Source organism: Heterodontus francisci, chromosome 36 (assembly GCF_036365525.1).
Source record: "Heterodontus francisci isolate sHetFra1 chromosome 36, sHetFra1.hap1, whole genome shotgun sequence".
Taxonomy (NCBI): Eukaryota; Metazoa; Chordata; class Chondrichthyes; order Heterodontiformes; family Heterodontidae; genus Heterodontus; species Heterodontus francisci.
Genome location: NC_090406.1, coordinates 25,347,377 through 25,374,294, shown reverse-complemented (window position 1 = coordinate 25,374,294; position 26,918 = coordinate 25,347,377). Strand labels below are relative to the sequence as shown.

At 44.0% G+C, this 26,918-nt stretch overlaps 1 protein-coding gene and 1 long non-coding RNA gene across 2 annotated transcripts in view; one reads left to right on the top strand and one right to left on the bottom strand.

Moving 5' to 3' along the window:
• The window catches only part of LOC137351679 (uncharacterized), a 60,929-nt gene that overhangs the window by 26,943 nt on the left and 7,068 nt on the right, over nt 1-26,918 (top strand). The gene's annotated exons all lie outside the window — the stretch shown is intronic.
• Nucleotides 7,744-26,918, bottom strand: part of dohh (deoxyhypusine hydroxylase/monooxygenase) — a 54,004-nt gene continuing 34,829 nt past the window's right edge. The window contains exon 5 of the mRNA XM_068016377.1: nt 7,744-8,177. Within this exon, the coding sequence (XP_067872478.1) occupies nt 8,153-8,177 (25 nt within the window). The 3' untranslated portion in view covers nt 7,744-8,152. The remainder of the gene's footprint in view (nt 8,178-26,918) is intronic.

Sequence of the window (26,918 nt, the reverse complement as noted above, 5' to 3'; positions counted from 1 at the left end):
GGAAGCTGGGAGGTTGGCCAGGAGTGCATGGGAATAGTCAAGTCTAAAGGTAACAAAGGCATGGGATGAGGGTTTCAGGAGCAGATGAGCTGAGGCGGGGTGGAGTTGGGCAATGTTACGGAGGCGGAAATAGCAAAATTGAAGCTCATGGGATTAAAGGGGTGGTGGCAGCATGGATATGAATAAGAGACAGAAAACAGAGAGTAGTGGTGAACATATGTTTATTAGACTGGAGGGAAGTAGACAGTAGTGTCCCCCAAGGGCTAGTGTGACCACTGCTCCTATTGATATATATTAATAACCTGGACAGATATAGGAGGCACTATATCAAACTTTGCAGATGATATAAAACTTGTAAATGCAATAAAGTGAGGACAATAGCAGCAGAATTTAGAAGTACATAGACAGACTTGTGAAATGGACAGACACATGACAAATGAAATTAAATACAGAAAAATGTGAAGTGAAACACACACTCCCTTGACAGAGAGTGTTGGCAGGGGCAGCTGTGGAGAGTCCAGGTCAGCGGGCACACTCCTCACCAGGTTCTGCTCAGCTGTTCACAGATGCAAATACCCCAGAGGGTCATCGAGGGACTGCAGCAAATTTGTAAGATACTGGCAGTCCTGCCATACACTGTCCACAACAGCAGATAGAATGGAGAAATTCAGCTCACACATTTATGCATTATGCTGCAGGCCATAGTCACAGGATGTCTATACTGATGTCCTCTGTAGAACATCAATTGCAGCAATCTAAAAGGTCCATGTTGGCACTGACCACAGCCAAGTAGATTTGGATGCCAACATGTCTGCAACCTTGAGCAGTATGACAGATAACTGGGCTGTGGCGTTTACAAGTTGTCAATGATCTGCATCAACCTTCCCCCCCCGCATAGAGATAGAAGTGATGTACCCCTGGCCAAGGAGAGGGGTGATGTTGAAAGGGAACATGGAAGTGAGAACACAACTCAAAGAACTCTCAAATCTTATCTGTTGCCACCCTTTCAGTCAGTACCTGACACGCTGCCTCCTGTCCCAATGGCTGAGTATGCCCCTACACAGGTTCAGGTGGAGCAGTCTCTGGCAGGGCCCTCACGGACTCCAATATACAGCGGTCATCAGCCAAGAGCATCTCAACAGTCAGAGCAGAGATCTGAACAGTTTCCCTACACCTCTGCAGAAGCCACAGGGGTTGCATCAGATAATAGCTATAGGGATATGAAGAGTAAAGCTTTGTAGTTCACCAAGGGTATGCATGTGGGTGTTCGAGAAAACATTCTTATTACGTTTCATTTTTTGTCAACTCATAAAATGTAGTATTTTGCATCAGTTTCCTGTGGTGCCCATTCCTGTATCAATTCATTCTTTCAGTTGCTTGGTGATGAATGGGAAATTGGTGGCATAGTGGTATTGTCACTGGACTAGTAATCCAGAGGGGCAGGCTAATGTCCTGGGGACACAGGTTTAAATCCTACCATGACAGCTGGTGAAATTGAAATTCAACGAACTAATAATTGTAATTAATAATTTTTTTTTAAATCTGGAATTGAAAGCTAGTCTCAATAATGGTGCCATGAAACTATCAACGACTGTCGTAAAAACCTATCTGATTCACTAATGTCCTTTCGGGAAGAAAATCTGCCAACCTTACCTGGTCTGGCCTACATGTGACTCCAGACCCTTAGCAATGTGGTTGACTCTTAACTGCCCTCTGAAATGGCCTAGAAAGCCACTTAGTTCAAGGGCAACTAGGGATGCGCAACAAATGCTGGCCTTGCCAGTGATGCCCACATCCATGAAAGAATTTTTAAAAAAGCAGGAATTGACGAGAATCAATTGATGAATGTGTGAAGGGTGAATGGTTGGTTGTAGAACTGCTTTGTGTCAGTGGAGGTGGGGTAGGGGGCTAAGGTACAGGGATGTGATCATTACTTTGATCTGAGGTAACTAATGAAACCGTTGAGCTGTTAAGGAATCTCTGGCACCCTGAGCAGCAATGTCAAAGGTTGTTCCAGCATTGAGTGCTCCCTCTTCATCATCCTCCTCTGCCTCCTCATCTCCATTGAAATCCTCATCAAGTGATAAGTGATAAGCAGCTTATACCTCCTCCACCTCTTGTCCTCGCTGCTGCACTATCTTGGGCAGAACGCAGCATACCATGATTATCTGAGAGATCCTCACTGGCGAGTACTGAAGGGCACCTCCAGACCTGTCCAGGTACCTGAAGCGCATCTTGGACAAGCCAATGGCTTGCTTGATGACACATCTTTGTTGTAGCACCCTTGAAATGCATCCGTGGGGTGCCTCAGAGGTCTCATCAGTCACATTTGAGGGAGGTATCCTTTGTCACCTAGCAGCCACTGTTAAGGGTGGTTCCAGGTACAAACAGGTGGGGGATGTTGGATTGACACAGCAGGAAAGCATCATTGCAGCTCCAAGGGAATTCAGACCTGCATGAACCTTTTCTCATGGTTGCAGACCAGCTGAATATTTATGGAATCCCTTACATCCTGAATTTTCTGGAGTTGCTCCGATTGCCATGTGTGTTCACCTGATTAGACTCTGTGCCTGTGGGAAACCAGCCAGAGATGCAAATCTAAGTGCCCACTCATTCTGACTATTGCCATCACAGGTGACGTTTACATACCTCCAAGGCCTCGCAAATAATTCGTCCATCACCTGCCTTGTGCAGCCAACTGGGAGACCCTCGATATGTCTCCGGTAGCACCCTGGAAGGAACCAGAGGCAAAACTGTTGAGGGCAGTGATGACTTTCAAAGCCAGTGGTAATGTGTAGCCACCAGGTCCAACAAGATCTCTACTAGGAGGTTTCAGATATCTGTGACCACCTGCCATGACAATCTCAGCCTCCAGAAGCACTGTTCATTCAAAAGGCCAAGGAAGCTGAGCCTTCTATCTCTACCCTGTTAGGTGAGGAGTGCCTCCTGTAAACATGACCCCTCTGATGCTCCCTTCTCTGTTATCCACCTTTCTGTTGTTCACCTGCAGCTCCCTCCACAACACACCCTTGCTGCTCCCGATGCTGATTGTCTTCCTCATCCAACATTCAGTCTAAAGCAGTCATGGCATTCTCTGATGTTCTCTGTGTGAAGACTTCCAGACTTTACAAATAAGTCTCTCATAACAAGTACTCTCACCAAACCATTTCCAGAGGGAACTGAGAAAGCAGCTGTGAGCACTGAGCCTTTATCAATCTCAGGATTCCTGACCTTTAACTAGCATCATTAAGTGCCTTTCAATCTCGCCTCCATTTTAATACCAAGTTTCCCAAACCTTGGGAAATTCGTGCAGGAGGTATTAAGTCCAACTCACAGCCTAATGTAAATAATTTAAATATTATCTCCAGGGTGGGGTAGGGTGTGTTACTCACAAGCCTCCAAACCCACAGATAAACAGGAAGTCGCAGAGTTCAGGTTTTAGATTTTTGCTAATTTGACACCTCCCACTGACTCTCTCCCAGTCATTGTGACAAAGGTAGGGGAGGGGAGGGGTTCAAATTTCCCCTATGATTCTATGGTAATAAAACTAGTTCTCTTATCCTGTTGGCTGAATTATAAACTCACATTTCTGTGCTCCTGGAACTTGGTTTGTTTAAGGATTGTTTGTCACATTCCTAACTGGATTAAAATGGAGTCCCAGGACAGCTCCTGTAATGCAATTGTACCCTTTCTTGAAGTCAGTGTCCTTTTTTACATAAAAACGCTGGGATCATAGATCGATTGCTGGAATACATATCTGCAGAGTTGCACATCAATTGGGATGATACTTTGCCTAGGGTATCATAGTTGTAGGGACGAAAATACTTCTGAGTTTTTGGAACGTGTCAAATTCAAGTTGTGCTAACAGTAGAATTTAATTCCAGTTCTACAAGATAAGCACACAATCTCCATATACTTCTAAAAATGCCCATCTATCTCTCCTCCACTGCACTTTAAATACATATGAATCCATGTTCACCTCTGCACCAACAAAAGTTAGATGTAACCATCATTACAAATTTCATGTTAATAAACCCAAAAATATAGAGTTATTAGAACCAGCGATGTAAAAGGTACAATCAAAATCTTGAAGCTGTTTCCAATAAAACATATGTAGGTTATGTCATCTGGCTGTTTTTTATATTGATTATGCAATGAAAAGTCTAAAGTTTGATTGTTCTATTCATTTTATTGTTATTAATGATAACGTTCTAACTGTCTGAATCAATAGTCATTTTCAACTGTGATACAATTGACTTTCTACTGCAAAAAGACTGTAAAACCTTAGGACAGTGCAATTATTAGCAGGTTCATGCTTTAAAGGAATAAACGTAATGATTGTGGAAAGGTGTAAAATATGTTTAAATTCATATTTTGATTAAAAAGACTGGAAAATATGTTTAAAATCATTTATGAAAAGGTTTAGTTTAGAGATACAGCACTGAAACAGGCCCTTCGGCCCACCGAGTCTGTGCTGACCATCAACCACCCATTTATACTAATCCCATATTCCTACCACATCCCCACCTGTCCCTATATTTCCCTACCACCTACCTATACTAGGGGCAATTTATAATGGCCAATTAACCTGCAAGTCTTTGGCATGTGGGAGGAAACTGGAGCACCCGGAGGAAACCCACGCAGACACAGGGAGAACTTGCAAACTCCACACAGGCAGTACCCAGAATTGAACCCAGGTCGCTGGAGCTGTGAGGCTGCGGTGCTAACCACTGCGCCACTGTGCTGCCCCTGAAAGGATTGTTGAATAAGTAGTTTTTAAAGATGTTTTGTTTAAAAAGTTATTTTATGAAGGTTTGAATTGTTCTGGACTGTTGCAAAAGGACGCTGAAATGGCGCCATAAAGTCTGGGGTGAGATAAGAGAAATCAATTGAATTAAGCCAGGTTAGGAAAAAGGTATCGTTCACTGCTTTTCAATTGTAAGGCAAAGCAACCAGTACAAACAGGTTTTCTTAGGTTTAAAGAAGAAAAGTTGAAATTTATTAAACTTGAACTTAAACTCTAATTCGGTTGACGCCTACAGATACACGAAGCACCCACGCTAGCATGCATATACGATACACACATGCAAATAGAGACAGAAAAGAGCAGAAGAAAAATAAAGTGGAAAAGTTTGAGGCAATATCTGAAGAGTTTTTGTTATGGTTCTTCGAGCTCACTGTAGAGTCATTGGTTGTAGGTAGATCTCGCTTTTTGTTGGGGCTCAGTATTCCTTTTAACCCTGGTTCGCTTTGGGGGCTTTTCTCTCTTGGGGTTCATGTGTCTTCAGTGGATTCGGAGGCTTGTGAGAAAGAGATGGGAGCAGACAGGAGAGATCTTCTCATTCCAGGAGCAAACAGTCTTTCTCTGTTCAAACTCTCTGTGGCTAGTTCTAAAGACCCCAGAACAGCCTGTTAGTCATGTGATCAGTTGGTCTAACCGGTCCTGCATTGTATCACCTTAGCAGTCCCTGGAATGCTCCTCTTAACACATAATACCTGGTGATCAAGGTCCATTGTGGGTTGAATGTGTCAGGGAATGGTCCTTTGTCCTTCCAAGCACTGTCTGTTAATATGCAAATATATTTTTCCAGCCATGGCTGATCTGTTTAACAAGTCATTTCCTGGCTCCAGCGACAATTTAAAATCAATCTTCATGACAAAATTAATGCGCCTCATTCTTGGCAGGTGGGGGCCTAGCATGACAGTCACTCTCTGCAACCTTAACCAGAAATGCATACATACTGAACAAATTTGCTCTTCAGGGAGCCCATCACACAGAGCCATTGCTAGAGACAAGAAACCCACCATGGCTGGTGCACCCAAACAAAATATCCAGGGAGGAAATTAGGGAAAAAAACATTTTAATGTAGCAAGATATAATCTATAATACGTTGTCTGAAATGGGTGGTGGAAGCTGATTCAGTGGTAACTTTCAAAAGGGAATTAGATGGAATCTTGAAAAGGAAACAATGGGGAAAGAGCAGGGAGTGGGTCTGATTGGATAGCACTTTCAAAGAGCTAGTACAGAAACTATGGGTCAAATGGCCTCCTTCTGTGTCTCATGATTCTATGAATGCGCTTAAATTGGCTCTTCAGATGCTCCAAGTACTAGCTCTGCCACACCTACAGCTATGGGGGCCACATGCTCCTTCAAGATCTCTCGTACATAGACAGAAAGCAGAGGGAAGTAGTGGAAGGGTCCAGAGAGCCAGAACCTTCATTTCTGTCAACACCAGACATGCTCTTGCTGCTGGGACCTGCTGCTCTGTGCCACTGATCTGCTTGACAGCAGATCCAATGTCACCAAAATGATTTTTGTAGCTCTTGGCAATGTTTCACTCAGTCCAATCTTTCCACATCTGCAAATCAGAGGAGAAAACATATTCAACATTGAAGCTCAAGACCTCTGCCCATGGGAGTTCTGGTATAGATGCCCCCAGAATTTCCTGAAGCATCCTTACAACTGTCAGTAAACAAAGACACTGAGCTGTTACTTGGGTGGGTATGAATGACTGACATTGGCTGCTCCAAAGTGATTGGGAGGTCTGCACCAATAGCCTGGTCATGTATCATACACTGATAAAGAAGTAACTAAAATGCAACTTTCTAGAAAAATTGTTAAGGCAGCATTGTAAGTAGCTATTGAGAATGTCAAGGTTACCCTGTGGGAAAATGATCATAAATGATAAGCACTGAAATCAGAGAAAGATAGAGTGAGGGAATTGAAAGTACAATGTGCGATACACACTTTGGTGGCCTGCTTAAGAAACTTTGTAGCGCTTGGACTAGCTTTAACAGAGCAATTGAGACCTCGGAACTTCTTATGTATTTGAACCTATGTCCTCTGGGAATTACTATGCATATTGACTTGGATTCCTCTACTTTCTGCCATGTAATTTGGACTATTCCACTATGGGACTAAGCAAGCCCTTGGTTTCCAATGATAGTTCCCCTGCTGGGACTCACCTTCACTGAAAGGAACTCAGTAAGGTTCTTGCTGCTGTTCCTTCAGCATGTTCTATATTTTGCACTACTATAATATGAATCGTGCTTCCACAAAGCCTTCCCCCTTTAAGAATCAGCTACTGCATGCCATATCATCCACCCACAAAGTCATGGTTCCCTCAATACAAGCATCACAAAAACTAGGGATCACTTAATTGATGTTGATGGGGTAAATCACCGAATTTTGAACATAGCCAGCCTCCGACCAGATCAAGCCCTTTGTATCAACTTCTGCTGGCATCCAGATCAGAAGCTTTACCATCTTAAGCCTGAATGACTATTGTAGGGGAGATATGAATCTCTAGTCTCTGAATGAGAATTAACTAACTCACGCTATCAAGGCACTATATAGACCTGCAGTAGAAAAGATGGTGCCTGTTTCTCCCTGAGTTTGTTTAAATACTTTCTTAAATGTGCGGCAAGGAATCTAATGAATCTAAAAGGAAATGATGTGTAGGTTTAATTATTATGCCCAACATTAAACTGCTTCCTTCCCATTAGATGGTTGTGGGCTTGAGCCTCAGAATCTCCTTTTGTTCAGAGCTATGCCACCATTTATGTTGACAATTCTCAGCTTGACTGACAAGTAAAACAGCTTATGAAAAGAAAGCTTCAAGAGGAGAAATTTTAAAATGCCATGCTTTAACATGACTTTTGTCAAGTGATAATCACAGGCCATATCCTGAACCATTTCATTCCATTTACCAAGCTGAGGCAGATCACCAGGAAAAGAAAGACTTTAGGAGAAGGTATTTATTTTTTAAACCATCACAATATTATTTGATTTTGTTTTAATTGGCTACAAACATTGCTTAATGACAGCAATGTTGACTGAATATTTGAGTAATCTTTTCACAGATTTTTATTTTTCTTAGTCATGGTCTCCACGTTTTCATAAAGTTGCAAGGTTTTGTTACCAAACCCATCCTTCTGTTTATTGGCATCTCCTGCCAAGTTATTCAGATAAGCTGTATGGCTATGTTATGTGATGGAAAAGGAAGTTCTTTGGCTTGGTATTACACAGATTCTAGGCACATCAACTACCACATTAATACCATCCATTTTGTTTTCTTTTGTAATTAGTTCTGTTTCTTCAAACTGCTCAACTAATTCTTCATCTGTACTTCCTGCATTCCAATCGTCTTGTTCAGGATTTGGTCCAAGAAGCCAATCTGTGGTGAAACATAAAGACAGCTTTAAAATTAAATCGTTACTTCTGTGTCCTTTATTTAAAAGATGGAAGGTGAACATTCTTGCTGTATTATTGAGTAATAATTGTATTTCCATTTCTAATTGACCGAGTCTGACATTGCTGATGGGTAGTCTAGGACCTGCAGCCTTCTGTGGTCCTGTGGCAGGCTAACTATGACAGAAGTTTCCCCATTGCTGTGATATAACAAATTTAATGAATCAATATATCCTTTGGTTCACACATTATTGCATATGTTACTGATACTGATAGTCACAGGCTTCAACTATCACATTAGAATTTGTATTTAGATTTTCAGTAGGCTTTTGATAAAGTCCCATGCAGGAGGTTAATGAACAAAATTAGGACCTGTGGGATTGGGAGTGATATGCTGCTATGGATTGAGAATTGGTTAACCGATAGAAAGCAGAGAATAGGAATAAACGGGTCATTCTCAGGATGGCAGGCTGTTACTAGTGGGGTACTGCAAGGATTAGTGCTTGGGCCACAGCTGCTCACAATCTATATCAATGATTTGGATGTGGGGACCAAATGTAATATATCCAAATTTGCTGATTACACAAAACTAGAAAGATGCAAGGAGGCTTCAAGGGGATTTGGACAGGCTAAGTGAGTGGGCAAGAACATGGCAGATGGAATATAATGTGAATAGGTGTGAAATTACAGTTCTAGGTAGTGCTCCACCCAGTAGTCCATTTGCTTGCGTTGATCAGTGATCGTGTCCCCTGATTTAGACTTGAGGGGGGGGCGATCTTCCTGATGGTTGGCCCAAAAGCTCTCTTAATGCCATCATACATTCCTCCGATGTTTCCGGTGTCAGAGGCCAGCTGAATACGACTGCATAGGTGTTGCCAGTAGTCATTTACGCAGCGCCTGGCTGTTCTTTGTGCAGCGCTTCTGGCTGCTTTAAGTGCTATGGATGTTAACTCGCTGGGGGCTTTCTTGTAGTTCAACAGTGCAATGCACTTAGTGTCTATGACAGGTTCCAGCTCTTCAAAGTGAGATTGAAACCAGTCTGCATTCTGCTTCACACGTTTGCCATAGGTGGTCATTGCTGAGTCATAGATGGCGTCTCTGATGTGGGCCCACTTGGTCTTTGCATCCCCTGTAGGAGTGTTTTGAAGGGCTTTTTCAAGTGAATTTAGAAACTTATGTAACAGCTGTGGATAAGAAATTCTGCTAGTGTTGATGCACGGGCAGCCCTTCTGCTTGGAGTGATGCAGCTTCTTTGGTTTGAGTCTAACCTTGCTGCACACCAGGGAGTGGTCAGTGTCGCAGTCCGCACTGTGGAAGCTGTGTGTGATTTGAATGCTGTTTAAAGAGGCTCGCCTTGTGATGATGAGGTCCAGCTGGTGCCAACGACGTGATCTTGGGTGACTCCAAAAACCTGGTGACAGGGTTTAGTATGAAAGAAGGAGTTGGAGATGCAGAGGTTATGATAGGTACACAACTCAAGCAGTCTCTGTCTATTCTCATTCATCCTTCCAATGCCATAGCGCCCAAGGCAGGAGGGCCATGAGTCATGGTCGGCCTCAACCCTGGCATTAAAGTCCCCCAGCAGGAACAGATGTTCGGTATTGGGGATGCTACTAATGATATTATGGAGTTCCTCGTAGAACTGGTCTTTAACTTCAGGTGGGGAGCAGAGTGTTGGAGCATAGATGCTAAGTAGGTGTAATGGACCAGAGGCGGTGAACAGTCGGATGGACAGTATGTGTTCCGAGCCATTTGAAGGTGGCTCTATCATGCTGAGCAAGGAGTTTCTGATGGCGAAGCCCACTCCATGCTGTCTTGGTTCTTCAGGCTCCCTACCCTGCCAGAAGAAGGTGTAGTCTTGCTCTCTTAGAGATCCGCTCGCAGGGAGGCGTGTCTCCTGAAGTGCTGCAATGTCCACATTGAGTCTACTAAGCTCGTTGTTAATGATGGCGGCCTTCTGAGAATCTTTGATTTGTCTAAGGTCTTCCGACAGGCCAAGACATATAATTCTGACATTCCAGCTTGCAAAACGAAGGGCTGGTACCTTCTTTCCTTTTTTTGTCGTGCTGTTTGGTGCAGTGTTACAGTCCACTTGTCGGGCAATGACCCTGAGCTCCAAGCACCCATTGAAGCAAGTGGACTGTGGCGGGACAGAACCTTACTGACCGGGGAATGCCCGGTTTGAGGCGGGCGGTAGCTGTCCAGTGAGATGCGATGACCTCTCCCACCGATAAAGGCAACCCGTGGCGCCCAATCTCTATGCCATTTGTGCTGGACTTATAACTCGTAACTGCTGCCTTCCGTGTTGTTTTGGTCGTACTCCAGGGAAAATGTTGGCACTGAGACCGCCCTCAATGCAGCCCAGTCTCTGCCAGTCATGGATGAGCTGGATGAACAGCCAACAAAATCGGAATTCAGTGATGCCATTGATTCTCTAGCCAGTGGAAAAGCCCCTGGGAAGGACGGCATTACCCCTGAAATAATCAAGAGTGCCAAGCCTGCTATACTTTCAGTACTCCACGAACTGCTTTGCCTGTGCTGGGATGAGAGCAGTACCACAGGACATGCGCGATGCTAGTATCATCGCCCTCTATAAGAACAAGGGTGACCGCGGTGACTACAACAACTACCATGGAATCTCCCTGCTCAGCATAGTGAGGAAAATCTTCGCTCGAGTCACTTTAAACAGGCTTCAGAAGCTAGCTGAGCGTGTCTACCCTGAGGCACAGTGTGGCTTTCGAGCAGAGAGATCCACCATTGACATGCTGTTCTCCCTTCGCCAGCTACAGGAGAAATGCCGCGAACAACAGATGCCCCTCTACGTTGCTTTCATTGATCTCACCAAAGCCTTTGACCTCGTCAGCAGACGTGGTCTCTTCAGACTACTAGCAAAGATCGAATGTCCACCAAAGCTACTAAGTATCATCACCTCATTCCATGACAATATGAAAGGCACAATTCAGCATAGTGGCGCCTCATCAGACCCCTTTCCTATCCTGAGTGGTGTGAAACAGGGTTGTGTTCTCGCACCTACACTGTTTGGGATCTTCTTCTCCCTGCTGCTCTCACATGCGTTCATGTCTTCAGAAGAAGGAATTTTCCTCCACACAAGATTGGATGGCAGGTTGTTCAACCTTGCCCATCTAAGAGTGAAGACCGAAGTACGGAAGGTTCCCATCAGGGAACTCCTCTTTGCTGACGATGCTGCATTAACATCCCACACTGAAGAGTGTATGCAGAGACTCATCGACAGGATTGTGGCTGCCTGCAACGAATTTGGCCCAACCATCAGCCTCAAGAAAACGAACATCATGGGGCAGGACATCAGAAATGCTCCATCCATCAATATCGGCGACCATGCTCTGGAAGTGGTTCAAGAGTTCACCTACCTAGGCTCAACTATCACCAGTAACCTGGCTCTCAATGCAGAAATCAACAAGCGCATGGGAAAGGCTTCCACTGCTATGTCCAGACTGGCCAAGAGAGTGTGAGAAAATGGCGCACTGACACAGAACACAAAAGTCAGAGTGTATCAAGCCTGTGTTCTCAGTACCTTGCTCTACGGCAGCGAGGCCTGGACAATGTATGTCAGCCAAGAGCGACGTCTCAATTCATTCCATCTTCGCTGCCTTCGGAGAATCCTTGGCATCAGGTGGCAGGACCGTATCTCCAATGCAGAAGTCCTCGAGGCGGCCAACATCCCCAGCATATACACCCTACTGAGCCAGCGGTGCTTGGCCATGTGAGTCGCATGGAAGATGGCAAGATCCCCAAGGACACATTGTACAGCGAGCTTGTCACTGGTATCAGACCCACCGGCCGTCCATGTCTCCGCTTTAAAGATGTCTGCAAATGCAACATGAAGTCCTGTGACATTGATCACAAGTCGTGGGAGTCAGTTGCCAGTGATTGCCAGAGCTGGCGGACAGCCATAAAGGTGGGGCTAAAGTGTGGCGAGTTGAAGAGACTTAGCAGTTGGTAGGGAAAAAGACAGAAGCACAAGGAGAGAGCCAACAGTGTAACAGCCCCGACAACCAATTTTATCTGCAACACCTGTGGAAGAGTCTGTCACTCTAGAATTGGCCTTTATAGACACTCCAGGCGCTGCTTCACAGACCACTGACCACCTCCAGGCGCTTACCCATTGTCTCTCGAGACAAGGAGGCCAAAGAAGAAGAAGTGTGAAATGATCCACTTTGGTAGAAAAACAGAAAGGCAGTGTATTTATTAAATGGTGAGAGGTTGGGAAGTGTTGATGTCCAAAGGGACCTGGGTGTCCTTGTTCATTAGTCACTAAAAGCTAGTATACAGGTGCAGCAAGCAATTAGGAAGGCAAATGGTATGTTGGCCTTCATTGTAAGAGGATTTGAGTACAGGAGTAAAGATGTCTTGCTGCATTTGTATAGAGCCTTGGTGAGACTCCACCTGGACTATTGTGTACAGTTTTGGTCTCCTTATCTAAGGAAGGATATACTTGTCATAGAGGGAATGCAGTGGAGGTTCACCAGGCTAATCACTGGGATGGGGGATTTTCTTATGAGGAGAGATTGCAGAAACTGGGCCTGTATTCTCTACAGTTTATAAGAATGAGAGGGGATCTCATTGAAACTTACAAAATTCTTAAAGGGTGTGACAGGGTGGATGTGGGTAGGATGTTTCCTCTGGCTGGAGAGTCGAGAACCAGGGAACACAGTCTCAGAATAGGGGCAGGCCATTTAAGACTGAGAAGATGAGGAATTTCTTTACTCAGAGAGTGGTGAATCTTTGGAATTCTTTACCCCAGAGGGCTCTGGAAGCTCAAGCATTGAACATGTTCAAGACAGAAATTGATAGATTTCTGGATACTAATGATATGAAGGGATATGGGGACAGTGGGGGAAAATGGCGTAAAGATAGATGATCAGCCATGATCTCTTTGAATGGGTTCAATGGTCCTATTTCCTGCTCCTATTTCCCATGTTCCTAGAAAACCTAAGATGCAAGTAATATTGTATATTTTATAAAATATATATTTTCCCCTGCCTGCATGGTTGATTTGCAGTATTTGCTAAAGATGCAAATACTTTTATTGATTTGTTTATTCATCCCCTTTCCTGCCCCGAAAATTATTTTTCTCCATTATAATTGTAAAAAGTATTTTTTCTCCCTTAACTTCCCATGGCAAATGATGGGCTGAATTTAATAAGTCCACTGCCTGTCCCGGCAGTGGGCCTGGAAATGGGTGCCATTCCCATCCATCATGTGGATGGCCGCCCCACTGCGATTACACAACGGGTGGCCAATTTGCAAAGTGGAGATGCAGGCCCCCCCACCCTCCCAATCACGTGGCGGGGGCGGGATCAGAGTCACCGATTATGGCGTCAGATGACACCCTATTTAAAAGCCTGCCAGCCCTGCTCTCACTCCTGCCTTAGAGTCATTTGCAGCTTTATGCAGCTTAAAGCTTTGCATGACTGGTTCCAGGACACCCCCACCCACTGAGGCATGTCAAAGGGCGGCCCCACAGTTCAGTGATGCCTCCCTGCAGATCTCCTCCAGGCTGCAAGGGAAAGGCAGGAGGTTCTCTTCCCCAGTGATGGCAAGAAAAGGTCGTCCCACCTGACCAAGCAAGCATGGGTGGAGATTGCAGAGACGGTCAGCAGCCGTGGGGTCACCCACCGGAACAGGGTGCAGTGCCAAAAGAGGGTCAATGACCTCCTGCGTTTGGCTAAGGTGAGTGCTCAATAACACTCTGCTTTGCGGGGATTGATGTAAGTACACAGGACGGTGTGTGACATGGGAAATGGCACAACGACAGCAATGGCAGAGGGCCTCGGGTGTTACCTCATCCTGACAGATGCATGGCTGCATCTCAGCCACAGGCCACGACCCGGGTTCAATTCTGGGTACTGCCTGTGCAGAGTTTGCAAGTTCTCCCTGTGACCGTGTGGGTTTTCGCCGGGTGCTCTGGTTTCCTCCCACAGCCAAAGACTTGCAAGTTGATAGATAAGTTGGCCATTATAAATTGCCCCTAGTATAGGTAGGTGGTAGGGGAATTGAGGATAGGTGGGGATGTGGTCGGAATATGGGATTAATGTAGGATTAGTATAAATGGGTGGTTGATGGTTGGCACAGACTCGGTGGGCCGAAGGGCCTGTTTCAGTGCTGTATCTCTAAATGAATTTAAAAAAAATAAACATGTGGCAGCATGAAAGATATCAGATCCCCCAGTAAGGGACAAAGGGCTGACATTAGCAGAACTGTCATGATGATCTATCTGCCAATCTTTTACTATCTTCATCCTTCCATTTGCACAACAAGAGGGCCCACAACAGGAGGGAGACAGCCCGGACTGGGGGAGGAGTTCCAGATCTGCGTCCTCTCACCACCACTGAGGAAGAGGCCGTGGAACTGGCGGACACCCAGGGCAGCTGTGAAATTTTGGACGGGGAAACTAGAGTCCGTGTGCAAGAGAGTGAAGATTGGCTTCCATCGATATACTCATTACTTTTGGAGACCCACATCACACATGGCTGGCATGACAAGATCTGCACAGCCTAACCCACACATGTTTGTGTTCTCTCATGCAGGTCGGCGTGAGCAGGAGACTGCGGCCACAGGGGGACAGTGGTCCACCTGTGAGGAGGAGAACCACTCAGAGGACCATCCCATGACTCTCCTGCACCTTCCATCAGTGCAGATACTTTCACCTCAGTGGGTAACTGCTTGGCATTAGACTCAGAGTCACAAGCTGGTGAGAGCATCACACACGTGCCAGAGCAGCTGGCTGAGGCTGAGACAGCCGAAGCCTCTGACAGTCAGAGGACTGTGGGTGGCCAGGCCCATGCTGAGCCCTAGGCTGATGAGGAGCCTCTGGTGTCGACAGCAGAAGGCATACTGGAATTGCAGAGACATAAGGCAAAATCTGGCAGAGATGCCAGATGCCATGTGTAGCCATGAGCGGATGATGGAGGATCCATGCCATGAGTGCTGTCATGTCAAGCATGTGAGTGCATGGCTTGCTCCAATGAGATGTTGGCAACCCTTATGGAGAGTCAGATCCCACAGATGCACGTAGAACTGCACACCATCGCCTTGGCCATGAGATCAACACAGCAGTGGCAAGACGAGAGAAGGAACAGGGGCCTGGGGGCTTCTCCCACTCTTCGTCCTTCTCTGGTGAGCAGGAAGGTTCAAGTGAGCCTTGAAAGGGAGGAGGAGAGGCTGCCCTCCACAATGGGGACTCCTCTCAGGGCACTCCAAGTATGGACACCGGCTCCTAAGCCCCTCCGCCAGTGAGCCCAGCTCCAGTAGCCACGACGCCTGAGGATAGTCCTGCACCAGTGCAGGAGACCCTCAGGCAGCCGAGGCCTACCAGGCCTCAGGCAGAGGACGGCCGCCAAAGTCAACAAAGACTAAGGTGCAGCCAGATTAGCATCCTGTCTCCAGCCCAGCTTCAGTCGCAGGGATCACACCACATAGGAACACTCACAAACGTATTGAGAAGACCACCTAGCCACACTTTAGGACTTATGGGCGTAGGAAACATGTAATGTAGTGACTAATTAAAAATTCCTTTGTGCAAATCATTAGCCATCATTGTCTGAAAGCCATGTTACATTCTGGCTTAATTGTGAGCTGCTGACTTCACCTGTCCCCCTTAGAGCAATGCCAATGTGACTACAGCCCTCATTAATATATGTTCTGCCATGGGCACTAGCACACATTGCAGCTGGTCGCAAGCCAGGGAACAGAAATGGAAGAGAGGCGACAGACTACATGCATTACTGTGAGTCTTTCTTGGATTCCCTGTGAGTGGGCATCAGATGGTTGGAAACAGGTAGGTTTGAGCTTGTCTCTTGCCTTTTTGGCGCGTCGCTCAACCTGTCTGGCCTCCAGCGCAACATCTTCACCATTCAGTACTGCTTGCCCCACTCTCTCCTTCGTGTCCTTCTCGTCAATGGAGGAATGTCGGTCAGGCATATCATCATCATGCAAGGCTTCCCCCCACCCTGCGGTGCCAGATTGTGCAAAGCACAGCAGACCACCATGATATGCAAGACCCATGCCGGGTCCTCACCAGATCCATTGAGGAATCACATCTTCAGTAGCCCAATGGCCTTCTTGACAGTCGCTCAAGTGGAGCCATGGAAATTGTTGTACCTCTCCACTGCTGCATTGTGAGGGTTCCTCACAGACATAAGAAGCCAAGTCTTCAGTGGGTAGCCCCTGTCGCCAAGAATCCATCCCTGAAGGTGAGCAGGGGTGATGAAAAGCTATGGCACCTGGGACTGTCAAAGTATGTAGGCATCATGGCTGCTTCTTGAGAATCAGACACACACCTGCAGGTAACATTTTTGGTGGTTGCAGACCAGCTGAACATTGATTGAATGGAAGCCCATGCATGCAATCTATCACACCTTGCCATGAGATCTTTTACGCCTACCTGAGATGGCAGGTGGGGACTCAGTTTAACATCTTATCCAAAAGATGGCACCTCTGACAGTGTAGCACACCGTCAGTACTCCACTGGAGTAGCAGCCTTTATTTTTATGCTCAAGTCCTGGAGTGGGACTTGAATCCACAACATTTAGACTCAGAGGTGAGTGCTACCCATTGAGCCATGGTTGACACCATTTATTTATTTATTTTCATTTATTTTATCATATATATCATATAATTTTCATTTATTTATTCAATTCTCTTTTGAATATTTCTAGTGAATCTGTCACTATAACCCTTTCAGACAGTGGATTCCTGATCACGACAATTTGATGTGCAAAGAAATGTTTCCTCATGTCACGTCTAATTTTTTTGCCAATCATCTTAAATCTGTGTCCTCTGATTATAGACCTTTCTGTCACTGGAAACAATTTACTTGATCAAAATCTTTTACGATTTTAAACACTTCTTTCAAATCTCCTTTTAACCTTCTCTGCTCTAAGAAGAACAATTCCAGCTTCTCCGTCTCTTCGTGTAACTGAAGTCCCTTATCCCTGGCACTTTTCTAGTAAATCTCTTCTGCAACCTTGCCAAGGCCTTGACATCCTTCTTTAAATGTGGTGCGCAGAATTGAACACAATACTCTAGTTGAGGCCTAACCAATTTTTAATAAAAGTTTAGTATGACTTCCTTGCTTTTGTACTGTAGTCCTGTATTAATAAAGCATAAGATCTCATATGTTTTTTAATAGCCTCCTCAAACTGTCCTGTTACCTCCAAAGATTTATGTACATACACCCCCATGTCTCTCTGTTCCTGTACCCCCTTTAAAATTGCACTATTTAGTTCATATTGCCTCTCATTCTTCCTACCAAAATTTTATACTTCACTTGACCTCCTGAAGACTGTTACCAACCTCCTTATTGCTTAGCACACTTCTGAGTTTCGTATCATCTACAAACTTTGAAATGATGCCCTGTATACCTAAGTACAGGTCATTAATATACATCAAAAAGATCAGTGGTCCTAATACTGACCCCTGGGGTACATCAACGTATACCTTGCTCCAGTCGGAAGAATATCCATTCACCACTACTCTCTCCTTTCCGTCCCTTAGTCAATTTTGTATTCATGCTGCCACTGTTGTTTTAATCCATCGTCTTTAGTTTTGCTAACAAGTCGATTATGAGGTCCTTCCCTTTCTGTTATTTCATCAAAGAACTCAATCAAGTTGGTCAAACATGATTTACCTTTAATGAATCTATTTCATTTATTTGCCCATATTTTTCCACGTGTCCCATATTATTGACTTTAAAAGTTTCCCCACCACTGACTTTAGGCCGACTGGCCTGTAATTGCCCAGTTTATCCACAGGGGTGTAATATTTGCAATCTCCCTGTCCTTTGGCACCACCCACATATCCAAGGAAGATTGGAAGAATATAGGCAGAGTCTCCACAATTTTCATCCTTACTTCCTCAATAAGCTAGGATGCATCACATCAGGAGCGGGTGAATTTCCTTCTTTGACAACTGCCAATCTTATAAGTACCTCTTTATTTTTATCCAATCCAATATTGCTACTGCATCCTCCTTCACTGCTACATTGGCAGTATCTTCTTTTCTTGTGAAGACAGATGCAATGCACTCATTTAGCACCTCAGCTATGCCCTCTGCCTCCACAAGAATGTTTCCGTTTATGTCCCTAATCAACCCCACCCTTCCTTTGGCTATTCTTTCACTATTTATGTGTTTACTGAAGACTATAGGGTTCCCTCTCTTTGCCTGACTTATTCCCTTTTTAGATCTCCTCTCTATTTTCTATATTCAGCTTGATTCTCAACTGTATTATAAGCGTTACTATTGTCAAAAACTCCTTTATGAATCTCATTTAACCCTTTATATCTTTTGTTGTCTAGAGACCCCTAGCTTTGGATGCCCTTCCTTTCCCCTTCATGGGAATCCATCTACTCTGTACCAAACCATCGCCCCTTTGAAGGCCTCCTATTGTTCAATGTTCAATTAGTTTTGCCTACCAATTATTGATTCCATTCCACCTTGATCAGATCCTTTTTCAACTCTCTGAAGTTAGCCTGCCTCCAGTTAAATATTTTACACTTGATTGTTGTCCTTTTCTATAACTGTTCTAAACCTGATATCCCTGTTCCCAAAATTCTCTCCGACTGAAACATGCTCCACTTGCCCCATTCTATTGCCCAGAACTAGGTCCAACACTGCTTTCGTCCCCGTTTGGCTGGAGACACTCTGATCAAGAATGTTCTCTTGTACACATTTCAGGAATTTCTCCCCCTCTTTGTCCATTATATTGTTACTATCCAAGTCTATATTAGGATAATTGAAGTTCCTCATTATCACTACTCTGTATTCCTTTCAGTAATTTACCTGCAAATTTACTCCTGTATCTCCTTCCTACTATTTGCTGGCCTATAGCATACAGTCAGTAGCATAATAACTTCTCTATTATTCCTTAATTCAAACCAAATAGATTCTCTTTGACTCCTCAACTACATCATCTGTCTCCAGTGCTATAATAGTTTCTTTGATCAATACTGCCACCCCTTCCTTTTTTTCCTTCCATATCTTTCCTGAATATCTTGTAGCCAGGAGTATTAGATTCACAATCCTTCCTTCTTTGAGCCAAGTCTCTGTTATTGCCGCTATATCACAGCCACATGTGGTGATTTGTGCCTGCAGCTCACCAACCTTATTTATTATGTTATGTGCATTTATGCACATGTGCTCCAAACTAATCTTAGAATACCTTGCATTTGCCATATGTCTGATCCCTTCTACTTCTGAAATATTCTTTACTGTAGTGCTATTTGTCTATATCCTCTGTGCATCTTGTTTCTCCTTTCTAATGTTTCATCCTGGTCCCCATTCCCCTCCCAAATTAGTTTAAATCCTCCCTCATTACCTTCATCAACCCTCTTTGTTATTTCATCGAAGAACTCAATCACGTTTGTCAGACACGATTTGTCTTTAACAAATCCGGGTTGGCTGTCGTTTATTAACCCACGGCTTTCCAAGTGAAAATTAATTTTGTCCGAGATTATGGTCTAGTTTCCCTACCATCGATATTTTATCCTTTTCCTCTTTTTGATATTTATAACCTCCAGTCCTTTGGCAGCACTTCCCTATCCAAAGAGAATTGAAAGATTGTGGCCAGAGTCCCTGCTCTTCAACCCATGCTTTCCTGTTCTCAAAGTAGATCTGCTTTTCTCAATTATTCCTGATAAATTGGACTTGACATTTCAAGGAATGTCTCATAACATTATTGAGGTTTCTGTTCGTTTTAAAATGTTACTGCTTTGTGGCGTAACTTACAATTGTAGGCAATCTTAAAAGTGACTTACCTGCAAAGTCATGAAGCAGGTCCTTAATAAGATGTCCTACAATGGCATATGCTACAACCACAACAATCAGGGCTGCCATCAACAAATAAATAACATGTTCAGGAAGATGAATGGCATCTCTTGAAGGAGGTTTATAGTCCCTGTATACGAGCTCCTCTCCGTAAGAGTACTGGAAAGGGTATTCTGCTTTCTCTGGGATATTAGACATATTTTGGGTATGATCCGTACGTGGACAAATGCTCATTAGTCACACCAAGGCTAGTTGCCTTGTGAATTACAAAAAAGGTAGCATTGTTAAATACATATTCTGCAGATTAAGCCCTGGGCTGCAGCCAATTCTTTTCTTAGGCTTTATTAAATAATGTGCTTTATCCCCTGCTGTTCTTAATCCTCTACAATCTCCATTCCTACAATGGTATTGAATAGATTCATGGGTGAAACCCCTTAAAGAAACTAATGATACGTTACAACTTATTTGCTAGTCATCTCTAATTAGTTTGTATAATTTGACAGTTGTATAAAATCACAGACAGGCAGTTGACAGTCAAAGGTCAGGAAATACAATTTTTATGTGTTGGAGGGAAGGATATGAAATAACTGAAAAAGAAAATATATAGCAATAGTAAATACTTCACACAAAATCTAGGAGAATGTATAATAGTAATACTTCACAGAAACTCTTGCATGTAGTGTATGTCATCCTGTTCCGTATTCACCTTTGTGCCCAGACTAAGAACTATCAATGGACAAAATAGTTAATGCTGGTGGTTTTGAGTTTCAGGCACACCTAATAGTTGAATCTATAACCTTAAAACTGCAATATAAGGGTTCTTACCAGCCCTGCCTAATAAATGCCAGAGTGTGAGCTCCAATTAAAATCTAATTGAGTGTTCCTTAATAGTTTATCAGGTAAATACAGTATTAGCAAGGTCCAAGGTGCACTCTTCTCTGGAAGTTGGGTTACCTGATTTCAGCCACATGACAAGCAGATAGTAGTCACTCTCTGTGTACCTAGGCTGGGGGGCAAAATCAAACTTCTTCCACCAATGTGACTTAGATGATATATCTTCATATCTCTATTTTAAGTAACTCCTCTATTATTCCTAATGATATTCAGTTATATTTACAGAAGTGTGGTCAGACAAAATTTGACATCGCAGTTAATTGCTGATGGGATGCAATCCTTTGCTGAATCCATTTACAGCTGCATTAATTCCCAAATGATGAATTAAAATAAATGGCACAGTGTAAATGTTGTGTTTTTTTTAAATCCTCTCCTGGCTTAAAGGTTGGTGTTTAATAGTGAAGTATAATTCCATAGGTGCTACCAAATAGCCCTTCTGGACAGTGAACATCAGCCAAGAGGTTATCACAGCCAAATCCAATCCTGCCCTCCCCTTGAATCCACACATACATGCACTGTGTTCTGCAGCAGAGACCCTGATTTATTTTAATTCCCTCTCTCTGGTCCGGGAGCATTGAACCCAGTTCCAGCATCCCTGCTGAGTTCAGTTAACTTGGTGAAACCCAGAGGCAGGACCTGGGTGGCAGGAGTTTCTGGTCTGTGTGGCTCAACTACACCATTTACCCACTGAAAGCTGCAAAAAGTGAGATGCTGCAGTGGACTCTCACCTTGCGACAGCATGGGATTGCACTGTCCAATGAGGCTCACTTGAGTAAACGGAATTAACAATAACAAAACTGCAGTAGAAACTTCTTTAACTAGACAGTGGTTAGAGTGTGGAATTCGCTACCACAAGTAATCGTTGAGGCAAATAGCATAGATGCATTTAAGAGGAAGCTAGATAAACACAGACAAGGGAGAAAGGAATAGAAGGTTATGCTGATAGGGTGAGATGAAATGGGGTGGGAGGTGGCTTATGTGAAGCATAAACACTGGCATAGGCCAAATGGCCTGATTTTTTTTATCATTCATTCGTGGGATGTGGGTATCACTAGTTAGACCAGCATTTATTGCCCATCCTTAATTGTCCTTGAACTGAGTGGTTTGCTAGGCCATTTCAGAAGGCATTGAAGAGTCAACTACATTGCTGTGGGTCTGGAGTCACATGTAGACCAGACCAGGTAAGGACAGTAGGTTTCCTTCCCTAAAGGATATTAGTGAAGCAGATGGGTTTTTACAACAATTGACAAAGGGTTCATGGTCACCATTAGACTATTTTTTTTTAAATTCCAGATTTATTTAAAAAATTGAAATTTCACCATCTGCCATGGTGGGATTCAAACCCATGTCCCCAGAGCACTAGCCTGGGCCTCTGGATTACTAGTTCAGTGACATTACCACTACGCCACTGCCTCCCCATTATGTGTTGTAACTTTTATATAGTTCTAAATCTATGTAATTAATTTTACATATCTGGTTTTCCACGAACTTCTAACTTTTTCTACGTACTGTCAAGGAACCGTGTTTAGTCAGCGTCTCAGTAAACTGGGTTGTTATATATCTTCTAATGGATGACTTAAGGAGGTTGGGGTGTAGGGAGTGCCCATCAATTGTTACTCTGGATAAGAAAGGGCACAAATGTCTCAATAGGAAACTTCAAAATAAAGCTGGTATCTCTGGAAACAATAATTGAGTTTTCACGTTGTTAACATTTTAAAGTCAAGGTGAAAATAATTGTGTTTTTGGACACGGCATCAAAAGTGAATTGAGGTCATAAAGCTCATGGTTGAGATAGGGACTGGCCTTATCAAAAGCAGCATTATGTCCAAAATTGTTCAATGTAATACATCAGTTTGCCTTTGTTACTTATTTACCATCAAATTTGCATCACATATGTATGGTGGAATGCTTAGGGATTTATTATAAGATGATTACAGATAGGCACAAGGACAAATAAATAAAAGTTTGAGGTCAAAGATGTTACTGTAGAGACAGGAAAATACAATGTGTTAATAGTTTGTTATGGCTAAGTTAGATGAAGACTGGTAAATCTTCCGTGGTGCTTCTTGCAGATAGAGTAGCAGTTTTTAAAACCCAGGAATGCTGCTTTGGATTGGAGCAGAACTAAATGGAGGACTCAGGGCAGACCTTCAAGGGAGAATGCAGATAGGGTAGATGAAAGAGGAAAACAGCAGAGGCAGAGCTGGAACACAGACCGGCTTTGGAATGGAGTATAAGGACATGTAGTGAACTCACAGATTCTTTAAATAGAGGAGTTTGAAGCTTGTGGAGAACCCTGCAGCTCTCCAGAATAGCACTGCAAATATAATTGCAGGTAATCTCATTAGCTGTATGTGATAATCCAAAACTCGTAAAGCAAGATTATTTCCTCCCAGTCCGAGGCTGGGTAAGGAATGTGGAGGCATCTGTATCACAGACTTTTCTTTGCAGCTATATAATTTGAATTTTACTGCAATGTGGCTGGACAAAATGGGGGGAGGGGTGGCTGAAGAGAAGAGAGATTTGCACACTAGCACTGATAAATAAGGACATTTCAATTAGAAAGGGGGAAAAACAAGAGTCAAATTAATGGGGAAGAAAACTGAAATGCTCACTACAGGCAACACTATTATATAGCCATTGAAACAAAATGAAAGTTATGCTAACTTTTCAAAAATGTTGTCTTAATTTACTATATATTGCAGGCATGTTACACACATATAGAGCCTCTATATTGTTTCTAATTGTGGTATTGTACTTTCAGAAGCTCCCCTTTGAAAGAAACATTTGATGCATAAAAGCCGCAATAAATGCTACTTCTACCAAAGAACAATAATTTAGCATTTACATACTATAGGTGGTAATTAAAAAGAGCCTGCTTTCATCTGTGATTATTCAACTTTATTTGGGCAAACTCCTAGCAGCTGAAGGCAAAGGAAACATTTCTGCTGAAACCAGTGCTGTCAAAATGTACATTATAGAATCATTGAATGTCTCTAGATGCAGAAATCAACAAGCGCATGGGTAAGGCTTCCACTGCTATGTCCAGACTGGCCAAGAGAGTGTGGGAAAATGGCGCACTGACACGGAACACAAAAGTCCGAGTGTATCAGGCCTGTGTCCTCAGTACCTTGCTCTACGGCAGCGAGGCCTGGACAACGTATGCCAGCCAAGAGCGACGTCTCAATTCATTCCATCTTCGCTGCCTTCTGAGAATACTTGGCATCAGGAGGCAGGACTATATCTCCAACACAGAAGTCCTTGAAGCGGCCAACACCCCCAGCTTATACACACTACTGAGTCAGCGGCGCTTGAGATGGCTTGGCCATGTGAGCCGCATGGAAGATGGCAGGATCCCCAAAGACACATTGTACAGCGAGCTCGCCACTGGTATCAGACCCACCGGCCGTCCATGTCTCCGCTATAAAGACGTCTGCAAACGCGACATGAAATCGTGTGACATTGATCACAAGTCGTGGGAGTCAGTTGCCAGCATTCGCCAGAGCTGGCGGGCAGCCTTAAAGACAGGGCTAAATTGTGGCGAGTCGAAGAGACTTAGTAGTTGGCAGGAAAAAAGACAGAGGCGCAAGGGGAGAGCCAACTGTGTAACAGCCCCGACAAACAAATTTCTCTGCAGCACCTGTGGAAGAGTCTGTCACTCCAGAATTGGCCTTTATAGCCACTCCAGGCGCTGCTTCACAAACCACTGACCACCTCCAGGCGCGTATCCATTGTCTCTCGAGATAAGGAGGCCCAAAGGAAAAAAGAAAAGAATAGTTACAGCACATTGTGCCAGCTCTCAATAAGCAACTCAGCTCATCCCACTCCCCTGCCCTTTCTCTGTAGCCCTACAAATATTTTCTCTTCAGTTGTTTATCCAATTTCCTTTTGAAAGTCCTAATTGTATCAGCTCCATCATGCTTCTCAGGTAGTATATTCTAGATCATAACCACTTGCTGTGTAAAAAAGTTTCTCTTCATGGGTGGCAGTGGTGCAGTGGATAGCATCGCAGCCTCACAGCTCCAGTGACCCAGGTTCAATTCAGGGTACTGCCTGTGTGGAGTTTGCAAGTTCTCCCTGTGACTGCGTGGGTTTTCGCCGGGTGCTCTGGTTTCCTCCCAGAGCCAAAGACTTGCAGGTTGATACGTAAATTGGCCATTATAAATTGCCCCTAGTATAGGTGGCGGGGATGTGGTAGGAGTATGGGATTAGTGTAGGATTAGTATAAATGGGTGGTTGATGGTCAGCACAGACTCGGTGGGCCGAAGGGCCTGTTTCAAAGCTGTATCTCTAAATAAATGTTGTGGTTGGCTCTTTTGCCAATCATCTTAAATGTGTCTTCTGATTCTCGACTCTTCTGCCAATGGGAACAGTTTCTATTTACTCTGTCCAAACCACTCATGATTTTGAATACCTCTATCAAATCTCCTTTCAACTTTTTCGTCTCTGAGAACAACCCAGCTTATTGAAGTTCCTCATCCCTGCAACCATTCTTGTAAATTTTTCTGCACCCTCTCTGAAGCCTTCACATCCTTCATAAAGTGTGGTGCCCAGAATTAGACACAATACTGCAGATGAGGCCAAACCAGTGTTTTATTAAGGCTCATCATAACTTGCTTGCTTTTGTACTCAATGCCTCTATTTATAAAGCCCAGGATCCCATATGCCTTGTTAACCACTTTCTCAATCTGCCCCGCCACCTTCAAAGATTTTTGCACATATACCCCAGGTCTCTCTGTTCCTGCACCCCCTTTAGAATTGTGCCCCTTTATCTTATAATGCCTCCCCTCATTCTTCCTAATGAACCAGTTCACACTTCTTACGTTAAATTTCATCTGCTATGTACATATCTGCCTATTCCACCAGCCTGTCTATGCTCTTTTGAAGTCTATCACTATCCTCCTCACAATTCACAGTACTTCCAAATTTTAAAAATCAAATCCAGGTCATTAATATGACGGGTTGCATCTGAACTGGAAGGGGAGCAATATCCTTGCAGGGAGGTTTGCTAGTACTACTCGGGAGGGTTTAAACTAGTCTGGCAGTGGGGTGGGACCCAAAGTAGTAGTCTCTCTGATGAGTTAGTTGAGGCATATGTAGAGGTTAAAGCAAGCAAGTCCAGTAGGCAGGCCAGGCAAGGGCAGGACAGCGAGTGTGGAAGGTCTGGTAGGCTAAACTGCATTTACTTTAATGCAAGAAGCCTTACAGGTAAGGCAGATGAACTCAGAGCATGGATCGGTACATGGGATTGTGATATTATAGCTATTACAGAAACGTGGTTGAGGGATGGGCAGGACTGGCAGCTCAATTTTCTGGGGTACCGATGCTTCTGGCGTGACAGAGGTGGAGGTAAGAGAGGAGGGGGAGTTGCACTATTGATTAGGGAGGACATCACGGCAGTACTTAGAGAGGATATCCCGGGGGGAATGTCCAGCGACGCCATATGGGTAGAACTTAGAAATAAGAAAGGGGTGATCATTTTGATGGGATTATACTATAGGCCCCCCAATAGTCAGAGGGAATTGGAAGAGCATAACATGTAGGGAAATCACAGATAGGTGTAGGAATTATAGGGTTGTAATAGTAGGTGATTTTAACTTCCCTAATATTGACTGCGACTGCCTTAATGTTAAGGGATCAGATGGGGAAGAATTTGTTAAGTGTGTCCAGGATAGTTTTCTGAAGCCATATGTGGCTGGCCCTACTAGAAAAGGGGCTACACTCGACCTCCACTTAGGAAATGAGGCTGGGCAGGTGGTTGATCTGTCAGTGGGGGAGCACTTTGGGACCAGTGACCATAACTCTATTAGCTTCAAGGTAGTTATGGAAAAGGATAGGACTGGTCCTCAAGTTGAAGTCCTAAATTGCGGGAAGGCTAATTTCGATGGCATCAGAGAGGAACTCTCAAAAGTTGAATGGGAGAGGCTGTTTACAGGTAAAGGGACGTCTGGCAAGTGGGAGGCTTTTAAAAGTGAGATAAGAAGAGTTCAGGGCCGGCATGTTCCTGTTAGATTGAAGGGCAAAGCTG